Below are 27,305 nucleotides of genomic sequence, written 5' to 3' on the forward strand. Positions count from 1 at the left end.
AAAGTATTTAGTCAGCCACAAATTGTGCAAGTTCTCCCACTTAAAAAGATGAGAGAGGCCTGTAATTTTCATCATAGGTACACTTCAACTATGACAGACAAAATGAGAAGAAAAAAAAAAAATCAAGAAAATCACATTGTGGGATTTGTAATGAATTTATTTGCAAATTACGGTGGAAAATAAGTATTTGGTCAATAACAAAAGTTTCTCAATACTTTGTTATATACCCTTTGTTGGCAATGACAGAGGTCAAACGTTTTCTGTAAGTCTTCACAAGGTTCACACACTGTTGCTGGTATTTTGGCCCATTCCTCCATGCAGATCTCCTCTAGAGCAGTGATGTTTTGGGGCTGTTGCTGGGCAACACAGACTTTCAACTCTCTCCAAAGATTTTCTATGGGGTTGAGATCTGGAGACTGGCTAGGCCACTCCAGGACCTTGAAATGCTTCTTACGAAGCCACTCCTTCGTTGCCCGGGCGGTGTGTTTGGGATCATTGTCATGCTGAAAGACCCAGCCACGTTTCATCTTCAATGCCCTTGCTGATGGAAAGAGGTTTTCACTCAAAATCTCACGATACATGGCCCCATTCATTCTTTCCTTTACACGGATCAGTTGTCCTGGTCCCTTTGCATAAAAACAGCCCCAAAGCATGATGTTTCCAACCCCCATGCTTCACATTAGGTATGGTGTTCTTTGGATGCAACTTAGCATTCTTTGTCCTCCAAACACAACGAGTTGAGTTTTTACCAAAAAGTTATATTTTGGTTTCATCTGACCATATGACATTCTCCCAATCTTCTGGATCATCCAAATGCTCTCTAGCAAACTTCAGACGGGCCTGGACATGTACTGGCTTAAGCAGGGGGACACGTCTGGCACTGCAGGATTTGAGTCCCTGGCGGTGTAGTGTGTTACTGATGGTAGGCTTTGTTACTTTGGTCCCAGCTCTCTGCAGGTCATTCACTAGGTCCCCCCGTGTGGTTCTGGGATTTTTGCTCACCGTTCTTGTGATCATTTTGACCCCACGGGGTGAGATCTTGCGTGGAGCCCCAGATCGAGGGAGATTATCAGTGGTCTTGTATGTCTTCCATTTCCTAGTAATTGCTCCCACAGTTGATTTCTTCAAATCAAGCTGCTTACCTATTGCAGATTCAGTCTTCCCAGCCTGGTGGTCTACAATTTTGTTTCTGGTGTCCTTTGACAGCTCTTTGGTCTTGGCTATAGTGGCATTTGGAGTGTGACTGTTTGAGGTTGTGGACAGGTGTATTTTATACTGATAACAAGTTCAAACAGGTGCCATTAATACAGGTAACGAGTGGAGGACAGAGGAGCCTCTTAAAGGAAAAGTGAGAGCCAGAAATCTTGCTTGTTTGTAGGTGACCAAATACTTATTTTCCACCATAATTTGCAAATAAATTCATAAAAAATCCTACAATGTGATTTTCTGGATTTCCCCCCCTCATTTTGTCTGTCATAGTTGAAGTGTACCTATGATGAAAATTACAGGCCTCTCTCATCTTTTTAAGTGGGAGAACTTGCACAATTGGTGGCTGACTAAATACTTTTTTGCCCCACTGTATGTCTAGACCAAATGGAGATCCTAACATCTCAACTGATGGTGGCATCATCAACGATGAAGATGAATTCAGGTAATACCAGTATGTTTCAGATGTGATCACGGAAGCATCATCTCTGCGGCTGTGATTTAAGAGATACAGTGTGCATTTTTTTTGTTTAACTATCCTTGTGGGTACCTCACAATAAGTCCTCACAAGGATAGTAAAACAAGGAACATTCGGACAAGTGGGTACATTTCGCCAGTCCCCATGAGGAAACATGCTGTTTTAGGTTAAGGAACATAGGATTTAGAAAGGGAATAAATGTTTTGGTCCCCACAAGGATAATAACACAAAACTGTGTGTGTTGTCATTCACAGCTGTGACATAAGCCAATAGGGTGTCTGTATTTGTCTGTTAGGAATTGCACATCTTTGCTGTTCTCATATCACTCTCTTTTGGGAGAGTATGTAGCCATCAACACTGCTGGATCAAATCAACTCTTGCCTTGATGACCTGGAGGAACGCAACAACTCACTGAATGACAAACTACATGAACTGTTGGAATCTAACCTGCAGGCCTGGCAGGAGTTCAGAGTTCAGCTGAGCACCGATACACCCCCAGGAGAGGATCAACTGTCCCCAGACAAGGATTCTCCGGCCTCTGAAGGGGAGAAGGGCGAAGAGGATAAAGCTGGACTACTCAATGTTATACAAAACAGTCCAATCTATATGAGCATCTTTCCTTTCCTCAAGTGTTCGTGTGGTAACACGTAAGCATGATAAGATTTTCCCTTCTCTGTCCCTTTCATGTAGCACTTATGAACCCTCCACTAAACTATAGTTTTAATCGATACCCAGCTGTTGAACTTTTAAGATGGTTCCTGCTTAGTTAAGAGCCAAAAGCTGAGTACATTCTTTGTGTTGAAGTGACTAGTTTATGCCACCATCACCACTTACTATATATACCAATGTTTCAGCTTAGATATCCGTATAGTCCTCAATTGCCCCCATGATTAGTACTTATTTATCCATTTGCATGGTGTGGGGTGTAAAGCATGCAGAATAAGCTGATTCATTTTTGCCGAATTGGTTTCTGTTCCAAAACGTTTTGCAACAAAAACAATTTTCTATTGCACAAATTCAGGTAGGTCCCTCCCTGTTTCATTTGCTATGTTTGGCTCTAAGATGGTAAATGGGTTCTGTTGTAAGATGTAATGAATACACTGGTGGTAGGTAAGCAGCAAAGTTAACCTCTGTGGGGCAATACTCAAAAAAATGTGAGCTTTGATTGGTGAATATTTTTCTGTGACATGCAATAAGAGATTGTGTTTGTGTTCCACTTTTTCCCAAATCGGTTTTTCTTTGTCGGATATAAAAATAGTATATTGAATATGTTACTGTTAAGTATCTGAGTGTGACATCTTGAATCACTAACGTCAAGAACTAGCTCTTTAAAACAATGTGATATTTAATAATCAGTGAGGCAATTGTCAAATTTTATTATTATAAATTAAAATGACCCCAATACAGAAAACACCCCAAAAATACATGGAACTTCCAGCTGCTAGAAAACACTCTTGTTCATCGGTTTGTCATTTGTAGAATAAAAATACATTAAGAAACATACAGCTGTTTGAAATTTCACATAAAAGACCCTTTCCGTCATGCTCTGGTCCTTTATAATATTTCAGTGGGACGCAAACCAGAGACTAGAAGACAAATGAGCTTGCTTTCATCAAAGCCAATATGGGTTTGTTTACACAGTTAGCCCAATTCTGATCTAATTGGTATTTTGACTAAGATCATCTCTGAAAATTGGGCTGCCTGTGTAAACAGTCTATGTATCTGCTCTTCCTCTGTACAAGTGAACTAATAAAAACAACTGCCCATTCACTGAAAGCATCAGTATCATCTGGGAGAGACTTATTCCTTACATGTTCCTTGAAAAAAAATACAGTGGCTGTGATTGGGGACTCTTAACTGGAGTGTTACATTACCTGATTCGGTCTTATGTAGTTCTGTCTATAACTTATGAACAATTATCCTATATTCAGGTCTCCTCTCACCAAGAGGCCAGTGACAAATAGTTATCCACGTCTCGTCAATTAAATAGATCACAAGCTGGTGAATCATTCAATTTCTTCTGTTGGTGTACTTCAAAATCAGAACTGCTGCTTCTCAGTTTCTGTAACTTTGACTGCTACACATCTATTACCACTAGGTAAAATACACTTCCTTCTCTGTGCCTGGAGCCAAGAGATTTTCCTGACCAGTTAAATTTCCCCGCTGAGGTCTCATGGTTCTGAAAAACTCCCAAGTCGTATCATTTTTTCATTTCATTATTGTTGATAGCGTTGATATTAATGTTACTAATTTGTAAGGTGACAACTCTGCCATGCAATGTTTGTACAGACAATTATACTCAATGACAATGACTACGGCTGCATTTGGACATCCAGCCCAAATCTGATATTTCCCCCTCCCTAATTGGTCTTTTGTCCAATCAGATCCGCTTTGAAAAGATGCGATTGGTCCATATAGAGGAAAAAATATCAGAATTGGTCTGCCCGTCTATACGCAGTCTATTATCTACTAGTCCAGTGTACTGGAGCAAACAAGATATGCGTGAGAAAAAAAAGAAACAACTTCTACACTAATTGACTATCAATGGGGAAAAGACACTTCATTCTCCGTGCCCAAAGCAAAGAGTTTCCTGTTAGGCTGCGTTTGGACGTCCAACCCCCCCCCCCCACTAAATTGTTTTTTTGACCAATCACAGATTTGTTTCACATCAGATATTTTTCAGAGCTGATTGGTTTAAAGACCAATTAGGCCGTGTCTAGACATGACAGTTCATGCTACTTTTGTATTCTGAACATGGAGTTCTGATCATGGAATTCTGAACACGTCCACATTGTCACAGGATTCCCTTTTTCTTCAAACGCTGGAACAGGCTAAATCTGACAACTTGATGGCAGTAACCAACTGCTGTAGCTAATTAGCCAGCAAGCAAAGCTAAAAGGGATTGCAAACAGGTTATAACTCCAAATAAGCTGGTGGGCTAACATTTATGAAGCCAGCAAACACATTCCTCACGCTAAGAACGCATTTCCTCCATTTAATGAAAAAAGGTGTCTCTTGCTGCCAAAACATACATTATCTGGAGATTTGTGGGCAGAGTGCTGTGACATTGCCCACTGTATTCACGTTTGGTAGCCTGATTGCAAAAAGACTGAGAAATCCACACAATGAGTCTCTGACCACCACCTGAGGCAGTCAGCCAGATCTAAACAATTCCAACCACAATGCGACTTTTGTTTATCTAGACCTGTCGCTTCAATGCATACTTCATATTCTAATAACAGAAGTGGCATGCAAGTGTCAAGTGTAGACACGGCCGTAGTGAAAAAATATGAGAATTGGGCTGCCTGACTAAACGCAGCCTTAGTTTCTCCAGGTCAGGTCTCATTGTTATGAAAAACTCCAAGTCCATCCATACCACTTCAATATTGTTGATAATAAGCTTGATATTAATGTTACCAATGTGAAAAGTCTCAACTGCCATGCAATGTCACTTGTACAGACACTTAAACAAAAAAAATGACTCTTACTAGTCCAGTGTAACAGAGCTGGGTGTGTGAGAAAAAATAAAATAAGTACCAACTCATTTTTTTTTAAAGGATGGAAAACCAGCACAAAACTACTCAACTATTTTACAATGTCATGTTTGTGATGCGTAAGCTTGTTAATGCAACATTTCTTTCAGTTCAGGAATTTTGAAAATATGAACATTAAAATGGGGTGACAGGGTTCGGAAATTCCTCATTGTATTAGCTGGCAATAGGTAGGCCAAATGCTTCCAACTGTGAGGGGGAAGAAAAGAGTGCGCACTGAACTTTGAATAAAACTGGTTGTCTCTTGAGAACAAACTATAGCAAAGAAGATCAATTCTAGGCCAATGTGTTCTCCCAATTCCAGCCACATCTAAAAGGATAGTTTTATGGTCTCAGGAGTTGTCAAGTTCTGTTAGAAAACTGTTATAATATAACACTATGAGTGGATTAAGAACAGCTATATTCAAAGCTCACTAAAATCATGCTGTGCTCCCTAACATTGCAGGAACACTAATGATCTATAATTTAGTCTTGTCAAAACCATGAGCTCATCGCACAGCCTTATGGAGGTTCAGGTGCAAATTGGGAGCGATACCAGTGGGATGTAGGCAGTTTCAGCAATCAAGGGGTTAAAGAGCTAAACAAGTCAATTAAAATGTATTTAGCAGTATAGTGAGGGGAAAGCAGCAGCTCAGGGTTTATCTGAGCTAAATAGACAAAGCAGTTAAGACTTTCCCCCTTTGAAACCCCCCTCTAACCAATCCCCTCACCTGCTAACATCCAAGGAAATCTCCTGAACAGTTCAGAGAATGTGTAAAAAATGACAATAGCACTTCAACAAAGCTAGGATCAAATCAAGATTCATAGTTACTCGACATTCAAACAGTATCATTAACTTTTTAACTTCCCACCCCGATCACAAAATATTTTCAGATAAGTCGCCTGCTATAATGATTCATTCGGTTCCTGGACTAAAACACCACTCCCTTCCTAAACCTGGCAACAATGTGTTGAGTTAGACATTTAACTAACTAGAACACAACATGTATAAACTAAAACGGACCTTCATTTTCATTTGACCCTTTCCACACTTTATGACAGCAACACACACATCCACAATTTGTTTCCGCATAATTCTCTTCAGTCAGGTTCCACTGAATGCACGTTAGTAATTTCTATCTATTTGTGTTATTAAAAAATGAAAAACCTACAAATATAGGTTAGAGGATCACCGGTTTTGAGTTGCCAGGTCTATTGAGCTATACAGAAGAGGAGGCGGGGGACCCTATCCCAAACTAATGTACCCTGTCCTAGGGTAGCGATTGTACTGGATATTATTTATTTCTTCTGCTCTCACTCTCCATCCCTCTCTCTCTCTTTCTCCTGCTTTCTTTCTCTCTCTCTCTCTCTCTCTCAACGTCTCCGTGTTGTCCTCCCAGACTTCCTTTTGGATGGGCCCTTGGCTTTCCCTTTGCTCGTCTTCTCTTCTGGAGCAGCTGCCTTTGCCTCCTCTTCCTCTCCTGTGACTGGGGCTGACTTTTCCTCAACTGCCACTGGCGCTTTCTCTGCCTCTCCCATGACTGGCTCCTCCTCTGCGACTGGTGCTGGCTCCTCCTCTGCCTCTTCTGTGACTGGTGCTAGTTCTGGGGTTGGCTCTTCCTCATCTGTGACTGGTGCTAGTTCTGGGGTTGGCTCTTCCTCATCTGTGACTGGTGCTTGTTCTGGGGTTGGCTCTTCTTCCTCGTCCTCAGGGTTTACTGGGCTCTGCTTCTCTGGGGAGGCTTGAGCCGGAGTCCCCACAGTGCTGCTGGTGGTGGTGAGGTCCTTCAGGGATGAAGCTGAGGGATTGTTGTTCTGGGGTTCAGGGCAGGGTCTGGAGGGCCTCAGTCTGGTGATGGAGATGGTGGGCTGCAGTAAGGCAGGGCTGCTGAGGAGCTCTGAAGGCAGGCTGTTTGAATCTGAGACAGTGTGGTTACTATCACACTCTGAATCTCCGTCCGTACCGTCTATGGGAGTAGGTTCCACTGTCCCATCCTTCTGGCTACGCAAGGCCCTGTACTTCTGTAGGGGAGAGAAGGCAAAAAACACATAGGAAATAAAGGAGATGACTACAACAGACAGGCAAACCTGTTAATTTGATGAGCGCTGTCTTAAATCATACACAACCATACACAAGAAATGTGATTATACAACCAACCTTGAGGTTCTCAAAGTGTTTGAGTGACTTGCAGTGCAAGTGGCGGGCTGAGGACTCAAAATGGTAGAACTGCTGGCAGAGTCTACAGAGGAACCCAGCCACAGGAACCACAAAGCTAGAACCTGGGAGACAGGCAGAGAGAGGTAAGTCAATGACAACAGAATCACACGACAAAATCATAATGTGCAATTTTTAGCTAAATGTATAACACAGGGGTCGGGAACCTATGGCTCCCGAGCCAGGTGTGGCTCTTGATGATTGCATCTGGCTCGCAGATAAAAAAATAAATTAAAAAAAAGTGAGATTTTTTTTGTTTTCTCCCCTTTTCTCCCCAATTTTCGTGGTATCCAATCGCAAGTAATTACTATCTTGTCTCATCGCTACAACTCCCGTACGGGCTCGGGAGAGACGAAGGTCGAAAGCCATGCGTCCTCCGAAGCACAACCCAACCAAGCCGCACTGCTTCTTAACACAGCGCGCTTCCAACCCGGAAGCCAGCCGCACCAATGTGTCGGAGGAAACACCGTGCACCCGCCCCCCTCGGTTAGCGCGCACTGCGCCCGGCCCGCCACAGGAGTCTCTGGAGCGCGATGAGACAAGGATATCCCTACCGGCCAAACCCTCCCTAACCCGGACGACGCTAAGCCAATTGTGCATCGCCCCACGGACCTCCCGGTCGCGGCCGGCTGCGACAGAGCCTGGGCGCGAACCCAGAGACTCTGGTGGCGCAGCTAGCACTGCGATGCAGTGCTCTAGACCACCGCGCCACCCGGGGGCCTATTCTCACTTGTTTTAATCCATCCATCGATTTTTCACTGCTCATGTCCTGTTCAGTGCTGCAGGAGCAATTGTCCATTATTTTAATTAAATGATACTGGCCTACGTTGGCCGTTGCTAGGTAAAACAGGTAAACGACTCCTTTTGAATCAGTCTGCTCGGTCATTAGCTCAAAGCTAACCCTTCGACGAAGAAGATGGCGAAAAGAAAAAAAGATGACGAGTATCGTACATTTCACGACGAATGGACCGAAGAATTCGCCTTTGTGGAGAGAGCAGGTTCTGCGGTGTCTAATTTGCAATGACAAAATTACATCAATGAAACGGTCGAATGTAAATCAGCACTTCGACAAATTCAGAGGCTTATTATACTGACATTTAGTTGAATTCACTTTTAAAATATATTATATGGCTCTCACTGAAATAAATTTCCAAATGATTTGCTTTCATGGCTCTCTTAGTCAAAAAGGTTCCCGACCCCTGGTATAACATGTACTAATGACTGATTATGAATGGCTTTCATTTGACTATGGCAAGTCAGTGAGTCTTGTGTAATTACTCAGACAGTGCGTGTCCTCGTGTAAGGTGTGTCACTCACCGTACACCGTGTCAGGGTCAAACTCCTCGTCTTCATCTACGTCCTCTAGTAGAGCCACCTCCATCTGGGTCGGCCAGACGTCCTGCCACACCAAACACACACATTACCAAATAGATCCATTACCAACAACGACATACAGAAGTTCCAGGAAGATAATATGTCTCCTAACATTTCTCCAATATTGATGCTGGGGGAAAAAAAGAGAACGTGCGCATGGGAGAAAGCAAGAGCTGGAAAAGAGACGTGGCGTGACTAGGGAAAGGCATGAGTACACAAACGGACATCCAAACTCTTTAACCAGAGATCACTTTTTATTTTATTTTTATAAATATATTTTTTTATAAATATATTTTTTAAATACTATAAAACTAAAACTAAAAAGAAAAAGGAAAGTGTGGTCTTGAAGACCAAGTTCATTTGCTTTGACTAGTGTTCCATTTGTACATGTGCATTTGCGGGGCACATAAAAAAAAAAAAAATTCCCTTTCCTCTCAATGTCTTACTCGTGTTCCGACTGCTCCTGCTACATAGGGTCCCATTATGCCTACAGAAATAAATGCTTCTAAAAAACGGTGGGTTTAAAAAATAAAACAAAGACACAAGCTTCATTCTATCCCAAATGATTGACTGAAGCTGGGAAATGTGTTCCAACAAGCTGCAGTTTTAGAATAATTGCATCAATTCTATTTTTTGCCTATATATTAGGCTACTTTGTGAACTGCTAGTGCCATTTACAATTAATTAGTCTAGGATATAAATCCCCTAAACATACAGGTTTCCACAATGGAAATATGCAAAAACATTAGTTTGTCTTTTTCAAAGTGCATATTTTCATCAGCTTCATTAAGCCTAGGCCTACTCACTAAACAGATGCAGTGGCTGTAAATCATCCCCATGCACTGTTCAATGTGGAATTTTTTATCCATTTAGAAAATTCCAAAGAACAGGCATAATAAACTATGTCACATGTCAGTAGGCCAATATCAAAAACACAGATTTTGGTTCGTAAACCAGAAAATAAAATTCAACACACCAAACTGAGCCCCAAATCTTTAAATCGCAGTAATTGTTTTCTTGACTGAATATACGAGGCAATTTAGCAATCAGGATTTGCTATCTGTAATGGTTATGATAAATTAGGTATTGTTGTGCACTGTTGGGATATAGATAAATGCACATTTTTCCCAGTGTGGGACTTGACCTTATGTTCTAAAAATATACACTACCGCCCAAAAGTTTGGGGTCACTTAGAAATGTCCTTGGTTTTTAAAGAAAACCTTTTTTGTCCATTTTGCAGGTACTATTTAATGAAGCTGCCAGTTGAGGACTTGTGAGGCGTTTGTTTCTCAAACTAGACACTAATGTACTTGTTCTCTTGCTCAGTTGTGCACCGGAGCCTCCCACTCTGATTAGAGCCAGTTTGCGCTGTTCTGTGAAGGGAGTAGTGCGAGATCTTTAGTTTTTTGCCAATTTCTCACATGGAATTTCTCAGAACAAGAATAGACTGCCGAATTTCAGAAGAAAGTGCTTTATTTCTGGCCATTTTGAGCCTGTAATCCAACCCACAAATGCTGATGCTCCAGATACTCAACTAGTCTAAAGAACGCCAGTTTTATTGCTTCTTTAATTAGCACAACAGTTTTCAGCTGTGCTAACATACTCGCAAAAGGGTTTTCTAATGATTAATTAGCCTTTTAAAATTATAAACTTAGATTAGCTAACACAACGTGACATTGGAACACAGGAGTGATGGTTGCTGATAATGGGCCTCTGTACACCTATGTAGATATTCCAGAAAAAAATAATTTCTAAGCGACCGCAAACTTTTGAACGGTAGTGTATATATTTTCCATTCCCGGAAAATAATGTGAGTACTATAACAGTAAAAATAAATAATCAAATGCCCATCCCCATGTGTGACAAGGCGTGTACACGCATATGCCTAACCTTCCCATGGGAGCTGCCTTCGCCGCCATCTTCCATTTCCTCTTCGTCCCCCTCTTCCTCCTCGCATGCCTCCTCCTCCTCCTCGTCTCCATCGTCTACAAAGCAGCCTTGTGCGTCCATGGCAACCAGTTCAGCCAAGGCCTTTGGCCCCCCCTCCTCCCGAAGCTGTAATGAGAAAGCACAGAACAGTGAATAAGGAGGGAATGGTTTGACAGGGGTTGCGGCCCAAGTGGCACCCTATTATTCCCTATTTAGTGCACTACTTTTGACTAGGGACCATAGGGCTCTTGTCAAAAGTAGTGCATACTGTACGTAGGAAATAAGGGGCCACTAGGGACTCCAAAAATGTAATACATTTATTGGATTTTCAAGCTGCCGAGGCAGAGATGAGTACACACACACCTCATCAACTCTCTGCTTGTGCCCCTGGGACTGCATGTGCTCCAGGAACAGGAGTGGGCTCCTGAAGTGCCTCTTGCAGACGGTACAGGAGGGATTGGAGGTGCGGCTGGCCAGCTTGTGCTCCCTGGTCCTGCGGTGCACCATGACTGTACTGGTGTAGTGGATTTTGCAGGTAGCACACCAAAGCTGCGGGCCGGGTTTCTTCTCTCTGTGTTACACACACGCAGCTACATGAGTGGAAAGTTAAATTCCTCTGCGTACACATCACGGATAAACTGAAACGGTCCACCCACACAGACCACCCACTTCAACCTCAGGAGGCTGAATAAAAATGTGGCTTGTCACCTAAAACTTGTACAGATGCACAATTGAGAGCATCCTGTCGGGCTGAATCACTTCCTGGTACGGCAACTGCACCGCCCACAACCGCAGGGCTCTCCAGAGGGGGGTGCACAACGCATCACCGGGGGCGAACTACCTGCCCTCCAGGACACCTACAGCACCCGATGCCACAGGAAGGCCATAAAGATCACGAAGGACAACAACCACCCGAGCCACTGCCTTTTCACCCCACTATCATCCAGAATGTGAGGTCAGTACAGGTCCATCTAAACTGGGACTAGGAACTGAAAAACAGCTTCTATCTCAAGGCCATCAGTCTGTTAAACAGCCATCACTTACACAGAGAGGCCAACATACAGACTTGAAATCATTGGGCACTTTAATAAATGGATCACTAGTCACTTTAATAATGTTTACATATCTTGCATTACTCATCCCATATGTATATACTGTATTTTATACCATCTAATGCATCTTGCCTATGCCGCTCTGTCATTGCTCATCCATATATTTATGTATATATTCTTATTCTATCCCTTTACTTTGATTTGTTTGTATTAGGTAGTTGTGGAATTGTTAGATTACTTGTTGATTGTTGTAACTTTAATGGGTTACAGAGTTAATGGGTTACAGTTCATTTATTGAGCTGTATCTAAAGATATTTTCTTTAGTTATTTACATACGTAATTGTATTAGAATTCATGTGTTGGAGATTGAGATAACTACATACATATTTCTGTTGTATTGGATTACGCTATTGACTGCAAGTTCCAGAATGCCTTCCAACAGGAAATAGAAAGAGAGTGAACACCCAGGTATGTACAAGTGATTATCCTGACTTTCACTAGCAACTTTCTTTTATTGTTTTGTAGAATCTAAAAGTTGTTAAATGTAATGTGAACAAGTAGTATTACTAAAATAAGTTTTCATTTCAAACCCGACGTCCTGAGTCATTACTTTGAAGATAGTTATTCTAGATTGATATTACTGCACTGCCGAAACTAGAAACACAAGCATTTCGCTTCACTCGCAATAACATCTGCTAACCATGTGCATGTGACCAATAAAATGTGATTTGATGACCATCTGGGTCATATTCACAAAGACAAACTATAGCAACATTTTTACGGAAAACAAGTGTTTCTTACTGGACAATTTTAGGCAGACCCTTCCTGTTTCAGTCAGTTTTGTTTCATTCGGAACCTATCGCCAAATTATTGGGTCTTACTTAAATCCCATTTACCTGTCACCAACATACACTAGTACTGACCCGTCCTTGAAGGAGGAGCTGTCTCCGCAGCCTCCCTGCAGTGACTCCTGGACACGGGGCATCAGGGTAACCAGACAGGCGCTGGACATGTGTTGGATCTCCATCATCCTCTGCTGGTGGGCCAGGCCGTTCATGTGGCTCTGGAAGTCCTAATGACGAAGAGAGAGGGATACAGCGAGATGTAAAGAGAGGGACGCAGAGATATGACACAGAGGGATTCCTGTCTCACTAGCCTCGGGCTGACAGCTCAACTATGTGGCAGCTAATGAACTTGACTAACAGGGTCGCTGAAGGGTCAAGCTGAGTGCTTGCCTTGGACCATTCAAACACAAACATTCCACTCTACACCCTCAGGGGGTACTCTACCTGCTGGTTGTGACAGGCCAGAGTGCAGATGTAGCAATAGAACTTGTTGGCAGCATCACCCCCCTCCTTGCCCTCTTCCTGCCCCCTTTCCAATGCCCCTGGGGCAGCCTTGCCCTCTGCCATGTTCTCCAGGCCTGGAGTGAATGCCTGGCTCTCACCACTCAGCTGCTCAGAGGCTGGCATGGCCGACACTCCACTCTGAACCTGCTCATACACAAGGGTGCCCTCAGATCAGGTCGTCTTATCACTTTCTGTGAGCAAAAATCAGTGCCCAGCTACCCATCTGAACTTGCATTACAATCACGGTTTGGGCTTCAGTAAAGCCCTCTGTAACAAATAAAACTCACCTCGGCTGCTCTGCTCTCCTCCATTGCCTCTGCAGCCACTGGTTCAGCTGTGCTCCCACCCTCCTCCAGAATGACACAGTCTGTTATTGGAAAGAACAGGTGAGAACTAGTCCTACCAAGCCAAAAGGTGAAAGGCCAGTGCTTAAGCCACAGAGATAACCCATCTATGGTGTTCTGTAGATATGGCTGTATCTCTGTGGGAGTAAGAGGCTTGGAATGGCTGCTGGAATGGTACACTATAGACAATAGTATGTGGACACCCCTTCAAATGAGTGGATTCGGCTATTTCAGCCACACCCGTTGCTGACAGGTCTATAAAATTGAGTACACAGCCATGCAATCTCCATAGACAAACCTTGGCAGAAGAATGGCCCGCGTGAAAGAGCTCATTGACTATCAACGTGGCAATGTCATAGGATGCCACCTTCCCAACAAGTCAGTTTGTTAAATGTCTACCCTGTTAGAGTTGCCCCAGTCAACTGTAAGTGCTGTTATTGTGAAGTGGAAACGTCTAGGAGCAACAACAGCTCTCCATGAAGAGGTAGGTCACACAAGCTCACAGAACAGGACCACCAAGTGCTGAAGTGCGTAGCGTGCAAAAATCATCTGTCCGGGGCCTCCCAAGTGGCGCAGTGGTCTAAGGCATTGCATCGCAGTGCTAGCTGTGCCACTAGATCCTGGTTTGAGCCCAGGCTCTGCAACAACAACTGCCCGAATTACACCAGTAACACACAATCCCTCCATCAGTGCTCAGACTGTCCGCAATACGCTGAAAAGCGCTGGACTGGGGGCTTGTAGGCCTGTTGTAAGGCAGGTCCTCACCAGACATCCCCGGCAACAACGCTGCCTATGGGCACAAACCCACCGTCGTTGGACCAGACAGGACTGGCAAAAAATGCTCTTCACTGACAAGTCGTGGTTTTGTCTCACCAGTGGTGATGGTCGGATTCGTGTTTATCTTCGAAGGAATGAGCGTTACACCGAGGCCTGTACTCTGAAGCAGGATCGATTTAGAGGTGGATAGTCCGTCATGGTCTGGGGCGGTGTGTCACAGCATCATCAGACTGAGGTTGTCGTCATTGCAGGCAAACTCAACGACATGCGTTACAGGGAAGACATCCTCCTCCCTCATGTGGTACTCTTCATGCAGGCTCATCCTGACAATGCCACCAGCCATACTGCTCGTTCTGAGCATGATTTCCTGCAAGACAGGAATATCAGTGTTCTGCCATGGCCAGCAAAGAGCCCAGATCTCAATCCCATTGAGCATGTTGGATCGGAGGATGGGACCTGTTGGATCGGAGGGTGAGGGCTAGGGCCATCCCCCCCAGAAATGTACGGGAACTTGCAGGTGCCTTGGTGGAAGAGTGGGGTAACATCTCACAGCAAGAACTGACAAATCTTGTGCAGTCCATGAGGCGGCGATGCACTGCAGTACTTAATGCAGCTGGTGGCCAGACCAGATACTGACTGTTACTTTTGACCCCCCTTTGTTCAGGGACACATTATTCTGTTTCTATTAAACACATGTCTGTGGAACTTGTTCAGTTTATGTCTCAGTTGGTGAATCTTGTTATGTTCATACAAATATTTACACATGTTAAGTTTGCTGAAAATAAATGCAGTTCACAGTGAGAGGACGTTTCCTTTTTTGCTGAGTTTACTTTTGGTCATGCAGTGTATGAGAACACAAACCTCCAGGCTGGCAGTGAACCGGTGGGCTTTGATACTCTGCTGCACTCAGGACCCCGCCGGTCTCAGGAGGCTGCTCCACAGTCTCCTCTAACCTGGGACAGAGAAGGATAGAGAGAAATAAAGGATACATGTCACTACTAGCTGCTACCCTCCAAGGACTCATCACAGCATATAGATATTCTAATCTGAAGATAAACGTAAGCAAAACAAGAAAGAGGCTTGACACCTACCATCTCAGATTGTTCTGAAATAGTTTCTGTAGTTAGAAACAGATGAGACTAGCATTCCTACAACATTACTTTGTTGAAATATATCTTCATATCTGAGAAATTAATTAATTGCACTCAAATTGGCCATTTTCATTTTTAGGATTCATATAATCACTAAATTTAGTACCTAACCTCAGATTCGATAAAATAAATCTAATAATGAGTAATCCCAAAACAATTGTCAAAAGCCACCAACGGACCCCCCACAACGAGTATACAGTATCAATTTTCTATGCTGCAGCTTGGAGTATTGTTTCTTCATCCTATGCAATGTATTCGCAGTGAATTTGGTGATGCCCCCCCCCCCCCAAAGTACCCACAAAATTGATTGTGTAAATCAATGACGCTACTTATAGATGATTTGGATATGAAGTGCGAAAATGCTAATATTAGGTATTGGATTTGTGCAACAAATTCAAAAAAGTTGAAACAATGGCCAAGTAAACAAAACCAAAGCATGGGTTGCTAAAATATTAAACAGTAGCACAATCGTCACACAACATAGCCAGCAATGCCATCATCCTCTTTTACCACTTCTACAAATCTTTCAAACATTACTTTTCTGTCCCTCCTTTCTCTTTATGGTAAACTCTCCATTTTGCAGCTTTTCTTTTAATGAATTAAACTCTAACATGGTTATTTTTGCCTCCGTGGATCGATGTTAACCGTTTCTGCCCATTCCCAAAAGCATTAGGCGATTGGCATGTAGGCTATTTAGCACGCGTACAGTTAGGCCCTAAAGATTATAGGCTTACTTACACATTAAATGCCAGATAGCCTAAAATAATGAAAGAAAAAACACAATGTAGGCTATAGATATAAATTTCACAAGAATGATGAATCCATAAATGTAAGGTATTGTTTTCTTTAGTCAACATGCCTACCACCTACATGCCCTTCATCCACACAATATTTAATAACCTGAAACCCGCCCAGTTATGAGTTAACCCATGCATCACCAGCGTGGAGGGTCCATGGGTGGCTTGTGGTACTATCAATTAGCTTAATTTCTCAGATATTCAATTATATTGCAACAAAATGTCGTTATAGGAATGCTAATCTAATCTGTTTCTAAGTACAGAAACGACTTCAAAACAATTTGAGATGGTGGGTGTCATGGCTTGCTGAAATGAAATTCAAAGACCCATGAGGAAAGCATTTATTCAAACTCAAAACAGTACTACTTACACCTCTGTCCTCTGCTTCTTCAACGCCGGCTCCTCAGGCTCTGGTTGCACTGAAGGCTGTGCCTGTCCATCTGGCCCTCCCACTCCTCCATCTGCAGGAAGAGGGAGACAGGGCTGTCATGTGCTACTGTACCAACCACAGAATTACTGTTTCACACCCACTCAAAAACAGAGAAGGAGAAATAGGAAGAGGGGAAGCAACCCCCCCCCCCCAAAAAATAACATTTTTCATGCTTCTATAAATAAATAAAAATAAAATCCCTAACAAATGATAACGCAAGATGGCAACACCAGCTAGCAGTGAGTGTTCAGGTACAGTCCTACCTTTCAGAACCTTATCATTGGTTTGCCCTGCTGTCCTGCTGGCTGCAGGTCGGCTAAATGTGCTCCCAACGGCTCTCTGCTCATTTTCCCTCTTCCGATCCGGCTGCCGTGATCCATAGTCCTACATGAACAGGGTGAGGCATTTGATTAACTATTCAACTGCTTTCTCAGCAATCAACAACAGCCAACGTGTGCAACAGGTATAGAGGACTCAAATGTTAGAGATAATATTAACCAACTCAGTATTTCCATAAGCAATTGTCATCAAGTCTCCTCATAGCTTTGCCCCACAGTATCAAAACAATCTTAGCTAACAACTGAGTAAAACACAAAACTGTTAGCTTGTCAAAAAGAAAGCTCAGACAAGGGTGCTCAGTGGCTTGTAATTATCCATAGTTAAGAGGTTTGATTACGTTGTTGTTGTTGTAGTAGCGGGAGTGGGGGTGGTAGTGTCGTGCAGGGAAGCCCATGTGGGGGGTCTTGATGGACATGCCCATGGGTACAGGGCCCATGAGAGAGGACCGGGCCCCTGCAGCAAAGAACTGGGTGAACTGCTGCCCACTCACCGCTGCAAAGCTCTGCATGCTACCTGGAGTGCCAGAGACAGGAGGGAAGGAGAGATAGAGGTAGGAAGTAAGTGTGGGAGGAGATGAGCAGAAAAAAATAATTGGGTGGGAAAACTTTCAGCACTGGTGTAAAGTATTTAAGTAAAAAAAATAAAAAAAAATACTGAAGTAGTACTTTAAAGTATCTGTACTTTACCATTTATATTTTTGACAACTTTTAACTCCATACATTTCCCCTGACACCTAAAAGTACTTGTTACATTTGGACAGGAAAATGGTCCAAGACACACACTTATCAAGAGAACATGTTTGGTCATCCCTACTGCATCTGATCTGGCAGACTCACCCGCTTTGTTTGTAAATACAAAAACATTATGCCGCATTATTGCTTAATTAATATAATAAATATGATACTTAAGTACATTTTAGCATTTTTTATATTTTTTAATTGATACTTAAGTATACTTAAAACCAAATAATTTTAGACTTACTCAAGTAGTATTTAATACTAGGTGACTTTCACTTGAGTCATTTTCTATTATGGTATCTTTACTTTAACTCAAGTATGACTATTGGGTACTTTTCCCACCACTGTTTTTCAGCAGTAGGGTAGTGCCAGAGTTTCTATCAGGTGGCCTTTGGAACTACAAGGCGTTCTACAATCAGTGTTAACAGTTCAGAGAAACTGAAAGCTTTTTCACGTACGCACTAGCTGTTGATAAAATTATGTACTATGGTACCGATTTTTAAAAATTGGTAGTTTTCTGACATTCTGAAATGCGCTCACCTTGCATCTGCTGCATCATTATAGCCCCTTGTAACATTGGGTTGGGGGCCATCATGGAGGCCCGAGTGGCCAGGTTGACCACACGGGGAGGTGGAGGAGCAGGGCCTGGTACAGCCATGGCCCTGGTCATAACAGAGGGAATGGGCATTACTAAGCAGTATTTATATACATAACAAAAATATTTAAACATGCAACAATTTCAATGATTTTACTGAGTTAGTTCATATAAAGGATATCAGTCATTTGAAATAAATTCATTAGGCCCTAATCTATGGATTTCACACAACTGGGCCAGCCAATCAGAATGATCCCCCCCAAAAGGCTTTATTCGGCAGAAATTCTCCTCAGTTTCATCAGCAGTCCGGGTGGCTGGTCTTAGACGCTCTTGCGGTTGTGAGACCGGTTGGACATACTGCCAAATTCTCTAAAACGATGTTGAGGCGGCTTATGGTAGAGAAATTAACTCAATTCTCTGGCAACAGCTCGTGGACATTCTTGCACTCAGCATGCCAATTGCACACTCCCTTAAAACTTGAGACAACTGTGGCATTGTGTTGTGACACAAAACTGCACATTTGATGGGCCTTTTGTACCCAGTTTAATCAGCTTCTTGATATGCCACGTGTCAGGTGGATGTATTATCTTGGTAAAGGAGAAATGCTCACTAACAGGGATTTAAACACATTGCACAAAATGAGAAATAAGCTTTTTGTGCATATGGAACATTTCAGGGATCTTTATTTCAGCACATGAAACATGGGACCAACACTTGACACGTTGCTTTTATATTTGTTCAGTATATTTACACACAATACAGCCAAAGTCAAACAATTGGCCACGTTTATTTCAATAACAAATACTATTTAAACATTAAATGTGGAGTGCGTTCAGCAGGACAGAACAGTTTATTCAACAGAAACTATACTGTTCTGAATGACCATGGGTATATTAATTTAGACAAAGACTGTAGCAAATGATAGCAAAATGTTTTGCAATGGAAACATTTTACTCCTAACGGAAAATGTTTTGCAACAAAAACATGAGTTTCTATTGGATACAATCAGGTAGGACCCTCCCCATTTAGTTATCTTTACCTCTGTTGGCTTCAGGTTGTTTCCTAGTGACTAAACCCCAGTTGAAGAAGTTTGTGATTATGGGGGTGTGCTGCACAGGTTTTTGCAAATTGTCACACCATAACCACCACACTTAGCAACATCAAAGACTGTTTTTAGAACATTGTGCTGCGTTTCTGGAAAAAAACATGTCTTACAAACCGTTACAGAACGTAGGGAAATGTTTAATTACCCGAATGCACCCCTGGAAAATTCAACCAAGATAAACATATCACACCACCTGCCTGATATATCAGCAACCAGTGGTGTAGTGGAGGGTATAGACTTTTTCTTTCTTTCAGTGAGCATTGCGTATACTCACTTCTAAGGCGGACCCCAATTAGTCGACTGGTAGATTTTTTGGTCGATGGGCTGTTGGTCGACCAAGATTGTTTTAGTAGAGCAGTAGCAAATATATATGGTACAGGAGACACCGGTCTGACTCACGCCAATCTCAGTAAACTAATACATTGCAGAGGCCGTGTGGATGGCACAGTCCAAGGGGAGTGTGGCTAAAATGCACGTCTCTCTCCAGAACGTGCTCTCCCGCCAATTTGTTCAGTCATTGTTTCATAACTTCATTGTGTGAATTGTTTGTTTGATTGTTAGTGTATATCAATTCCCCATTACATGTATCACCAGTAGTACATTTAAATGTTCATTCCTAATCTACAATGTTCATTTAGAGTAACTTCTGATAACGCATTCAATATATTATTCCAGTCTTACCGTTCAGAGTGGACACATTGTTTGCAGAGCTCACAACCTATGCTACACTTGTGAGAAACAAGTTTTGGCTTATTTAATTCCATTTATGAGTTGTCAATTTAGTCATTGTCTTGTTTGGAGAGCTACTGTCACTGTTGAGTAAGGACGTGACACTGATTACGCATAGAAGTAGGCCTTTAGGCTACCTGGCCTGAACGCAAATGTAGGCATATAAATGTGGTTTAACCATATAAATTATATAGTACAATAGGGAAATCATGTACAAAGTAGCCTACACAAATCGCAAATATATTTCACCCGTGCCGCACACACCTAGTTTCAGAGGAATATCAGGCAACATTGCCCGCAAGAGCGCTAAACTTGTTGTCGCATTGAGCAGCTCACAGAATTGAACAACATCGGTAGGGTAGGAAAGATGTTTCAACTAATGATAATACCAGTAAATGCTAACTAAGGCAACAATGGGTATGCAAAGCATTGAAAAAGTTCGGTCCCAAGTCAGTTGAATCTTTGTGATGCGCAACTCAGCCATCATGCTCTGTTTGAATATACATTTTTTTTTATTTTACCTTTATTTAACTAGGCATGTCAGTTAAGAACAAATTCTTATTTCCAATGACACCGTAGGAACAGTGGGTTAGCTGCCTTGTTCAGGGGCAGAACAGATTTTCACCTTGTCAGCTCAGGGATTCGATCTTGCAACCTTTCGGTTAATAGTCCAACACTCTAACCACTAGGCTACCTGCTGCCCCTAAAGGCTTTCCAGATAAAAAACTTCCTTATTAAAAATGTTCACTGCAAAGTAGGCCTACCTTGCAGAATTTCATAATGATTTGAATCATTTGGTAGGGTATTTAATTAAACTACATTGGAGCCTACAGTACAGAAAACCCACTATCCAAATTGTCTCTTGCTTGGTGCACAATTAAATTAAAAGCGACTACACCCTTCCCCATTTTCTTTCTTCCCCAGACCTAAAATGTGTGCAGTGGTGATTTTAGCATGTAAATCTTATTGGGGCAAACTCAAAAGAAGCATGCCAGCAAGGCCAACAACACATTAATTGCACCATAACAGTGACAAACCATACCCACATTAAGCAGTCCCAACACCTTACCACTGCTACATCTGTCTATCAGCGGAGCCTTGTCTGGCAGCAAAACAGTTCATTCAGTCTCATTTCCTGCCTTCTAAAAAAAACATAGCTGATATTGCCGACTTGCTTAAAGAATTGTGGTTTCTACTGCCAATTAAGACGCACAAACTATGGCATAAGGGGACGACGAGCAGAAAGGAGGCAATCCGTAATTTCGATTAAGACATTAATGAGCGAGCTAGGATGGACGTAGTCAATATACAGTGGCTTGTGAAAGTATTCACCCCCCATGGCAATTTTCCTATTTAGTTGCCTTACAACCTGGAATTAAAATTTGTTTTTTGGAGGGGGGTTGTATCATTTGATTTAAGCAACATGCTAAATATTTTCTCTTGTGAAAAAAACAAAAGACAAAAAAACTGAAAACTTGCATAACTAGCGCGCATAACTATTCATCCCCCTAAAGTCAATACTTTGTAGAGACACCTTTGCAGCAATTACAGCTGCCAGTCTCTTGGGGTATGTCTCTATAAAGCTTGGCACATCTAGCCACTGGGACTTTTGCCCATTCAAGGCAAACCTGCTCCAGCTTCTTCAAGTTGGATGGGTTCCACTGGTGTACAGCAATCTTTAAGTCATACCACAGATTCTCAATTGGATTGAGGTCTGGGCTTTGACTAGGCCATTCCAAGACATTCAAATGTTTCCCCTTAATCCACTTGTGTGCTGCTTTAGCAGTATGCTTAAGGTCATTGTCCTGCTGGAAGGTGAACCTCCGTCCCAGTCTCAAATCTCTGGAAGACTGAAACCGGTTTCCCTCAAGAATTTCCCTGTATTTAGTGCCATCCATCATTCCTTCAATTCTGACCAGTTTCCCAGTCCCTGCCGATGAAAAACATCCCACAGCATGATGCTGCCACCACGCTTCACTGTGGGGATAGTGTTCTCGGGGTGATGAGAGGTGTTGGGTTTGCGCCATAGCGTTTTCCTTGATGGCCAAAAGCTACATTTTAGTCTCATCTGACCAGAGTACCTTCTTCCATATGTTTGGGGAGTCCCCCACATGCCTTTTGGCGAACACCAAACGTGTTTGCTTATTTCTTTCGTTAAGCAATGGCTTTTTTTCTGGCCACTATTCTGCAAAGCCCAGCTCTGTAGAGTGTACAGCTTAAAGTGGTCCTATGGACAGATACTCCAATCTTCGCTGTGGAGCTTTGCAGCTCCTTCAGGGTTATCTTTGGTCTGTTTGTTGCCTCTCTGATTAATGCCCTCCTTGCCTGGTCCGTGAGTTTTGTTGGGCGGCCCGCTCTTGGCAAATTTGTTGTGGTAAAATATTCTTTCCATTTTTGAATAATGGTGCTCTGTGGGATGTTCAAATCTTCAGACATTTTTTCATAACCCAACCCTGATCTGTAATTCTTCATAACTTTGTCCCTGACCTGTTTGGAGAGCTCCTTGGTCTTCATAGTGCCGCTTGCTTGGTGGTTCCTCTTGCTTAGTGGTGTTGCAGACTCTGGGGCCTTTCAGGACAGGTGTATATATACTGAGATCATGTGACACTTAAATAAAGTCCACCTGTGTGCAATCTAACTAATTATGTGACTTCTGAAGGTAATTGGTTGCACCAGATGTTATTTAGGGGATTCATAGCAAAGGGGGTAAATACATATGCACACACCACTTCTGTTTATTTTTTAAACAAGTTTTTTCTCTCCATTTCACCAATTTGGACTATTTTGTCCATTACATGAAATCCAAATTAAAAATTTTTTTTTTTTAAATTACAGGCTGTAATGCAACAAAATAGGAAAAATGCCATGGGGGTGAATACTTTTGTAAGGCACTAACTATTTGTTCAGCACTATTGAAATGTACAGTGACAGAATTCAGAACATGGGCCATTCTTACAGTATTCTCCCTGAACACCAAGTCAGAACTGTAATATAAATAAAGGGGGCACATAAGCAGACAATGAAAGCGATTAAAATAATCGATGATTACATTTCTCTAAAACAGGCTACATGTGCACCACCAAGTCAGAACAATAGGCAAAATTATGAGGGGAAAAGTTACCAAATTATTAGGGTGAGACACATGGGGTACTAACAGCTTACTACAAAACATACACTTAGTATTACTTTCTTAGCTACATACAGTACATATGTCCCTGGCATATTACATTATTTATGCAGCAGCATACAAGACATTTTTGGACTCACCTTGTTATGCTGTGCTCACTTGAACAGGAAGGTGGCGCGGCGATCCTTCGTGGGCAAATTTTGTCATCAAAGTTTGGCATTCTCGGGATTTATGGTGCTTCCAAGACAACTGGGAACTCGGAAAAAAACAAGGTTGAATCATGATAATGTCAATGATCTTTAGGTCGGAGCTCTAGAAAGAGTCCATAGTTCCCGACTTGAAATTCCGAGTTGGATGACCGTTTTTCCGAGTTCCCAGTTGTCTTGAACTCACTGAAGTTAGATTTCCCAGTTGAGGTGTTTTGAGCACAGCAGAAGTCATGCTGGATGGACAGCATGGCCAATTTTAAGCTTGGAAAAGATACCCTTCAACCCAGACTTGGGACCACACACCCACTCCTCTGAATAGCAGGCTAGCGATTGCTTTGAGATGCTTGCAGTTAGCCACTGATTCCTTCCAAACCTCTGATGTTGAATTTGCGATTTCCAACTTGTTGTAATGTTTATGTCCAATGGCCGATGAGCACCGATATATTTTATCTGTAATTTCTCTTCATATGACTAGGATTTGCCTGTAGATTGTAGACTTCATTCATGATGACTGTTAAGTTTGCTAAGATTTTGAATGTATGATGTTGACATGATCAGTCCAATCAATGCTACTGTAGATATGTGATTTGATGTCATTTTATCTGTGTCCAATGACCTTGAGCCTTCTTGGATGGGCACTTCTAATGTAACTCTGGCAGCACCCAAGAGGCTTGAATTTTCAAGCTCTACCTTTAGATTTTGCGATGACGTACTGTCCCCATGAGTGAAAGAATAATGTGCCAATCACACAGTAACTAGAAAACATTACCAACCCCTATGCTCCGTATTTTCTGAAGGCTGCCCCACCACCACAGAAAACACTGAGCTAGGCTGAAACACCTGCATTTTGGAACGACCTTACTCAAGAAAGCAAAAAAAGAGACCAAGTTTGTATGCTCCACCTGCCCTGAATGACGAGTCGCCACTGCTGGTGTGGTATAAGCATTGTGGGTGACTAAAAACAATTTTTTTCTTCTATAAAACAAATACATTTTGAGAGTGAAAACCTTAAAACTTTAGGAAAACATAGAATTTTTACACAGTGCACCATTCCGCCGCCGGGCGGGCTGTTCTTGCAAAATTAGAGTATAGCAACTTCTCCAGGAACCACTGTCAAAAACTGCTGCTAGCAAATCACACTTACATTTAAGGGTCTGTTCGTAAATTCACTCCATCTACCCCCGATTTCAAGCACTCGTCAGTGTACCAGAGCACAGAATAACTGATTAATCTACGAACGTGCAACACCCGTTGAATATGACCAGTATCAGTAAACGCCGGCAAAAATAAATAAAATTGCCAGAAGCACAGTTAACATAAAAACAGCCTAACCAACTCTGCTACGGGCGAGTAAAATGGTCAAAGTGAGGTGTTCTCATTTGTGTCTGGAAGTAGCCAGCAAGATAGCCAATGTTAGGCAGTTAGAGTGCTGGGCCAGTAACCGAAAGGTTGCTGGACTGAATCCCTGAGCTGACAAGGTAAAAATCTGTAGTTCTGCCCCTGAGCAAGGTAGTTAACCCTCCGTTTCCCGGGCGCCGAAGACGTGGATGGTGATTAAGGCAGACCCCCGCACCGCTCTGATTTTGAGGGGTTGGGTTAAATGAGGAAGACACATTTCAGTTGAAGGCATTCAGTTGTACAACTGACTAGGTAACCCCTTTCCAGTTAGCTTGGGTGCTTTACTGCCGTTGTGAGGTAAGAACGCTCGGATCAACCCTTCTCCTTTGGAAGGCCAAGAGGTTCTAATCGTCTTACCCGGAACACGTCTTAACACTTGTAATTCAAATTTCTCACTTGCTTTTTTCAAGTGTCAAATGTCATTTTTTGTACACATGATTTCCCCCCACGTGTCCAGTGTGTTTACAGGTGATTTGAATGCTTGTTATGGGCATTTTTACAAGCATTCATTGCACCTGTTCAGTGTGCATTTACAGGCGATTAGAATGTTTTAATATCGTACTTTCAGACGCATGAAATTGTGCCACAGCACACGTTCTAAATGCCTGTGTAGTAACGGGTACATTTCGTTGTAGCCCCTCCCAACTCAATTTCCGGGAGTTTGACATGAGGCCCGTTGTGATGAATCGCTTACCCAGGGAGGGAGGGAGATGTTTCTAAATATGGTCCAAATTGTTAACAATAGTAAATTACATTATAAAACATTTTAATTCAGCCTTTGTGGTTTGGAAAGTATAGTGACTATTGCATTAATTTATTTATCAAACAAACGTGGTTTGGAAAAGTCGATACTTTTCACAAAACCATCCCATCTGGTGGATGGAAAGTGTCATAATTATTACTTTATAAAATATTTTATACTTAGCTTGATACTTCAGACAAGGAAAAATGATGGATAGCTAATTCAAATGAAAAAACACATGTGCCTTTTTTTCAATACATACAAATACATACACAAAAAATAATGTGACGTTAGCTACAAAATAAGTTGTTTTTGAACATGTGTAATGAACGCGTGTAAAATGTGCCCATAACAAGCATTCAAATCAGCTGTAAAGACAACTGTAAATTCACACTGAACAGGTGTAATGAACACGTGTAAAGATGACCATACTAAATGTTCAAATCACCTGTAAACACACACTGAACATGCGAAGAAAAATTACATTTGACACATGAAAAAATCAAGTGAAAAATAATAATTATAAAAGGTGTTAAAACGTGTTCCGGGTAAAATTATTACAATCTCTTGGCCATCCATATTCTCCTCGGTAAGAACGTCCAGTGCGCGCTAAACGCTCCTAATTAATTTACGACCCGGAGCGCACTGATAGTGGAGGCAATTTCCTTAGTAGGCCTGCTGATCCACGACCTCGAGTTCACATTTCTTACCGTCCTCCTTGGTGGTGATGGTGTTGATGATGATGCCTGGGTGCATGGTGCGATGGAGGCGGTTGTGGTGGCGCAGGCGGCGGCGGTGGAGGGGGCTGCTGGAACAGTTGCTGAAGCTGCCGCAGGTGACGGTGAAACTGTTGCTGCTGTTGCTGCTGCTGCTGATGGTGGTGGTGTGGGTTAAACATTCCGGCGTTGTGGTGTTGGTGTTTAATGATAAACTGCGTGTGTCCGTGCTTGTTTGCAGAAAAGCCTGTTGACGACACCTTCTCGGGTCAGGTCCGGATCTTGGTCAAGGAAAAACAAAGCGTTTGATAATAATCTGATCCACAATAAACCTCTAATCCAGCTAACGTTTTCATGCTGAGTATACAGTACATTGCGACGTTTAGCAACGACGCTATGGATAAAATAGCTAAATAGCTAGCTATGTGTTTTTTGTAGCATGTGGTTTCTAGCTAACATTAACTAGCCAGCAATAGTAAAACTAGTCAGTGTCCACCCTCTCTGGATAACATAACTAGCTATCTAGCCTAGCTATAACGTTTGTTTAGCAGCCAGCCTAGCAATTGGGCCTAGGATTAGCTAGCTATTTTTTGGCTAACAAGCAGTTTAGCTAGTTGAGATGCCATTTCATAACATTTAATCGGAATAATCAATGGTAGTTACATTTCAATTACACGTTATATTACCATTATTTGTATCATATTAACGTTACCTGCTTTTTAAGGAATTAATTATTTTAGAAGGGCAAGTTAGCGACGGTCTGCCTCCTGTGGAAAGTTAGCAGCGATTGTTCTGTTGAGACTGCGCACTTGAAACCGGTGTTTTACAGGGATGCGCACTATGATTGTAGTTAATAGGCGTGTGTCGCCCTCTTTCACTTAGGAGGCTGAAGTACAGATGACGTCGTTTAACCAATTCAGCACCATGGACAGATCAACACTGGCTTCCAAACCAAAGCCTACCAAACATAATCAAC

The 27,305-nt window shown here is 42.3% G+C and overlaps 1 protein-coding gene and 1 long non-coding RNA gene across 3 annotated transcripts; one reads left to right on the plus strand and one right to left on the minus strand.

The window, feature by feature from the left end:
• LOC129818463 (uncharacterized) lies at positions 1-3,187 on the plus strand. The gene is made up of 2 exons (XR_008753947.1): positions 1-1,651; positions 2,033-3,187. It is a non-coding gene; the product is annotated as an uncharacterized LOC129818463 (long non-coding RNA).
• On the minus strand, positions 3,037-27,150 carry LOC129818458 (cip1-interacting zinc finger protein-like). Of its 2 annotated transcripts, XM_055874359.1 has the most exons (15): positions 27,042-27,150; positions 26,324-26,610; positions 18,249-18,370; positions 17,309-17,484; positions 16,896-17,016; positions 16,573-16,663; positions 15,116-15,207; positions 13,421-13,500; positions 13,074-13,277; positions 12,708-12,856; positions 11,096-11,303; positions 10,694-10,858; positions 8,747-8,828; positions 7,373-7,494; positions 3,037-7,236 (listed from the first exon to the last, which is right to left on the minus strand). In XM_055874359.1, exons 2-15 carry the CDS (start codon positions 26,509-26,511, stop codon positions 6,589-6,591), a joined length of 2,448 nt encoding a protein of 815 aa, XP_055730334.1. In that variant the 5' UTR covers positions 26,512-26,610; positions 27,042-27,150; the 3' UTR covers positions 3,037-6,588. The 2 variants fall into 2 exon arrangements, with proteins under 2 accessions (XP_055730334.1, XP_055730335.1); XM_055874360.1 differs by lacking the exon at positions 13,074-13,277.
• Between the last annotated feature and the right edge of the window lie 155 nt (positions 27,151-27,305).

Source organism: Salvelinus fontinalis, chromosome 21 (genome assembly GCF_029448725.1).
Source record: "Salvelinus fontinalis isolate EN_2023a chromosome 21, ASM2944872v1, whole genome shotgun sequence".
Classification (NCBI taxonomy): Eukaryota; Metazoa; Chordata; class Actinopteri; order Salmoniformes; family Salmonidae; genus Salvelinus; species Salvelinus fontinalis.